This window comes from Solanum dulcamara, chromosome 3 (assembly GCF_947179165.1).
Source record: "Solanum dulcamara chromosome 3, daSolDulc1.2, whole genome shotgun sequence".
NCBI classification, from domain to species: Eukaryota; Viridiplantae; Streptophyta; class Magnoliopsida; order Solanales; family Solanaceae; genus Solanum; species Solanum dulcamara.
Genome location: NC_077239.1, coordinates 49,935,940 through 49,939,687, shown reverse-complemented (window position 1 = coordinate 49,939,687; position 3,748 = coordinate 49,935,940). Strand labels below are relative to the sequence as shown.

At 40.5% G+C, this 3,748-nt stretch overlaps 1 protein-coding gene across 1 annotated transcript; it reads right to left on the bottom strand.

Moving 5' to 3' along the window:
* Positions 1-2,645: 2,645 nt before the first annotated feature.
* On the bottom strand, positions 2,646-3,094 carry LOC129883566 (uncharacterized). Its single transcript, XM_055958200.1, has 2 exons — positions 3,014-3,094; positions 2,646-2,942 (listed from the first exon to the last, which is right to left on the bottom strand). Exons 1-2 carry the CDS (start codon positions 3,092-3,094, stop codon positions 2,646-2,648), a joined length of 378 nt encoding a protein of 125 aa, XP_055814175.1.
* Positions 3,095-3,748: the final 654 nt, after the last annotated feature.

The window sequence follows — 3,748 nt, the reverse complement described above, 5'->3', positions numbered from 1 at the left end:
GGAGTGAAAATTACTCATTTTAACTCTAGGCATCTGTACATAGACTTGGACAATGAATATGATCACTCTACTGTATGGTCCAAAGGAAGAATGTACATAAATGGACAGCTTATGAGAATCCAGCTATGGACCCCCACCTTCAAGCCTGAAGAAGAAACCTCTCTAGTTCCTATATGGGCTATATTACCAGAACTACCTTGGCACTGTTATCGTCTTAAAGTGGTAACCCCTTTACTATCCCCAATTGGAAAGGTGTTGTTCTTGGATTTGGCAACCTACAAGAAAACAAGAGGTAGTGTTGCCAAAGTCAAAGTACAAATTGACCTTACAAAAGAAAGACCACAGAATGTATGGATGGGCTATGGTGAAGATGAAAATGGAGCAGGAAGGTGGCAGTCTATTCAATATGAAGGGGTGCCAGATTACTGTCAACACTGCAAACATCAAGGTCACACCATTCATGTTTGTACTATTAAAAGAAGGGATGAGGATAAGCAGAAAAAGCAAGTTCAAGAAGAAGAAGCAAGACACAAAGATAAGGACAGCACTGACAAGAATAAGGAACAACAGAAAAATGAGCTAAAGCACCAAGAAGACAAACAAAGTAAGGAACAACAAAATACTAGCAGGGCTGCAGCTGAAAAAAGAGACCAAGAACATGCAGGTTGGCAAATTCAAAGGAGGAAAGGTAAAAAAGAAGAACAACACCACCACCAACAACCACAACAATATAAAACACAAGTATACATGACAAAAGGGGAAACTTCAGCACCCCACCAGTATAATATCAGCAGCAGCAGAGAAGGGAAAACTCCACAGCAGGCAGGTATGGTTAATAGCTCTAAATTTAATACTTGTACTAACCAAACTTGTAATGTAGACTCTGGAGTCCAGAGCTTACTCCCTACTCCCCATACAACATTGGATCCCATCCTCCATAAGCCTATACAGCAGGTTCTACATGGTACTGGAAGTAGCAGACCTGCAGACAAACAAAAAGAGCAAAATATTACAGCTATTTGTGCACCAAGTACTGCTGTGAACAATGTGGAATGCAACAATGCCTATGGAAAAATCCCAGGTATTGACTCAATGCTCCCACACCCCCATGGCTCCCCCAATTACTTTAATGTCTTAAATGGTATTACTGTTCTGGCTGATGAAGTCTGTGGAGGTGAGGATGGGGGAATACAGGAGAAAACCACTAATCTGTAGGAAGGGGAAACCAAGGAGAAGGAAAATTTGGCTGAACATAGAAAAGATCCTAGAACCCCTATCAACACTCTTCCAGCAGAAATAAGGTCCTCTATGCAATGGCAACAAGATGATATTCAACAAGTTCCAGAAGACAGGTTACAGCTCACTGAAATGGATAAGGGAGGTGCAGAATCTCCAAATAGCTGTGAAGGAAATATGGGTGCAGTTACTAAGCTCCTGAATAATAAATATACTCTATCTCTGAGTAAGAAGAAGAGGGATGCAATAAAGAAAAAGTTAGCTCAGAAACAAAAAAAATCTCTTTCTGGAAAAACACAACACAGAGTGAACTATGTGTTGGTTGATGAACAAGCAGGGATTCATGTGACACCTCTTCAAATTCAATCCAGTTTTACTGAAGTGTGTGTTCTTAATAAGAGAGCCATATCAGATAACAATGAGGATGAATACAAACCTATTCAATCTGAAGATGAAGAGGATCTGGACCAAAGGGAACAATCTCAAGATGAGGATGAGGAAACTAGTGCCTCTCCCTTTAGAGCATTGGAGGATATCACAGATACTACAATACAGGAGGAGGTGCTGCAGGTCACTGAGGAGAAGGGTTTATCACCCAGGGGTTAGTAAGATCAGAACAAGAAGAAAAAGAAACAAGACATCTCCACCAGTTCAGATAATGCTACTTGTAAGAGTGGCATCAAAACAAGGTCCAAATCCATGAAACATTGATGATGAATACAATATGTTGGAATGCAAGGAGTATTGATACTCAATGTGCTTTGGCTAGACTCCAAAAACTCAAGGATTATCAGAGTCTCTCTATGTTGGCAATTCTTGAACCATTTGCTCATCAATCACAGATCAACCAATACAAAAATCAGCTTAGAATGAATAATGCTTGTCATAATCCTAATAACAAGATTTGGCTATTCTGGAATCAGGATGTGGACTGTCACATTAGAGACCAGGATGAGCAACAGGTCACTTGTGATATTAAACATGTGTCTAGCCCCAATTCTCACATTATTACATTTGTCTATGCCAAGTGTAAAGATTACTTGAGAAGAAGTCTTTGGGAAAAAATGCTGCAGGTGGCTGATATTGATACCTTCCTAGATACTGTTAAAACATGTTGGGATAGGCATATGGAAGGAAATCCTATGAGAATTTTCCACCAAGGGCTACATCAAGCTGGACAAGATAGGGATGGCAAGCTTCAGGAGAAAAAGATTAAAAAGGATCAAACAACCTCCTTGAACTATTTTTATCTTCAATGTTCTAACTTACTCTTCAAATTGGATATCAATATGACTAGTGATAACCACTTTGAAGGTTCTACAGTTAGGACCATTGTAAAGGGGAGAGTCTCCCCTGCATCTTACCTACCTAGGATTAGAGTAGCCTTTTTCTTTTTCTTTCCTTTCCTTCTACTTTTTGACTATGCAGGAACTTGTACACATGCAACATATCAATCCACAGTTGGAGGGCCAGCTATGTGTGCTGCATATTACAGCAGTGGCATGATGGAGCACTTCACTATTTGGAGCTTGCAGCTTGTGGAATTCCTCCATGCAACCAGAACTTACATCAAGGGGCTGGTGCTGGAGTGTCAGCAACTGAGCTTGGAATTCCAACAACATGCAGCATACAAGGAGAAGGTACAGCACAGTTTTTGCTGTGCAGAATTTTTCTTGTTCTTTTACTTGTGCAGGTACAATACACAACTTCAATCTCCAAGAACAAGTTCTTCAGCATACAACAACTCACTAGAACATAAAGCAACATCAAGACATACCTGCAACAGATGGACTACAGCTGCAGCAACAGCCATCAAAATTCCAGCACAGGCCACAGCTGTAGCCCCCAACAAAAGCATCATGCAACATCAAATTGACTCCAAACTAGGCAGGAATACATAAAATACAGTAGTTGCAAATCCCAAGAAGTTTCAGCTCAAACGGATATTTGGAGACGTTAGTCGAGCGACCTTGAAAAAGTTAGCCGAATTAAGTCTCCAAATGGAACACTTCACTACTTGGAGCTTCCAGCTTGTCCAAAAGGCCTCCAAATGTTTCAAGAACACAGAAAATACAGTATTTGCAAAGCCCAAGAAGTTTTACCTCAAACGGATAATTGGAGACGTTAGTCGAGCGACTTTGAAAAAGTTAGCCGACTTAACTCTCCAAATGAAGAACTTCACTACTTGGAGCTTCCAGCTTGTCCAAAAGGCCTCCAAATGTTGCAAGAACATAGAAAATACTGTAATTACAAATCCCAAGAAGTTTCATCCCAAACGGATAATTGGAGACGTTAGTCGAGCGACCTTGAAAAAGTTAGCCGACTTAAGTCTTCAAATGGAGCAATTCACTACTTGGAGCTTTCAGCTTGTCCAAAAGGCCTCCAAATGTTGCAATAACACAGAAAATACAGTAACTACAAGGCCCAAGAAGTTCCACCTCAAATGGATAATTGGAAACGTTAGTCGAGCGACCTTGAAAAAGTTAGCCGACGTAAGCATAATGAGGAGGTT

Bases quoted from the DNA above. Each gene is read 5' to 3' on its own strand.
- LOC129883566 (XM_055958200.1), bottom strand. From the start codon at position 3,094: ATGCTTTTGTTGGGGGCTACAGCTGTGGCCTGTGCTGGAATTTTGATG. The intron at 2,943-3,013 runs GTATGTCTTGAT...TGGAGATTGAAG, and splicing joins CTGTAGTCCATCTGTTGCAG to TTGTGTATTGTACCTGCACA.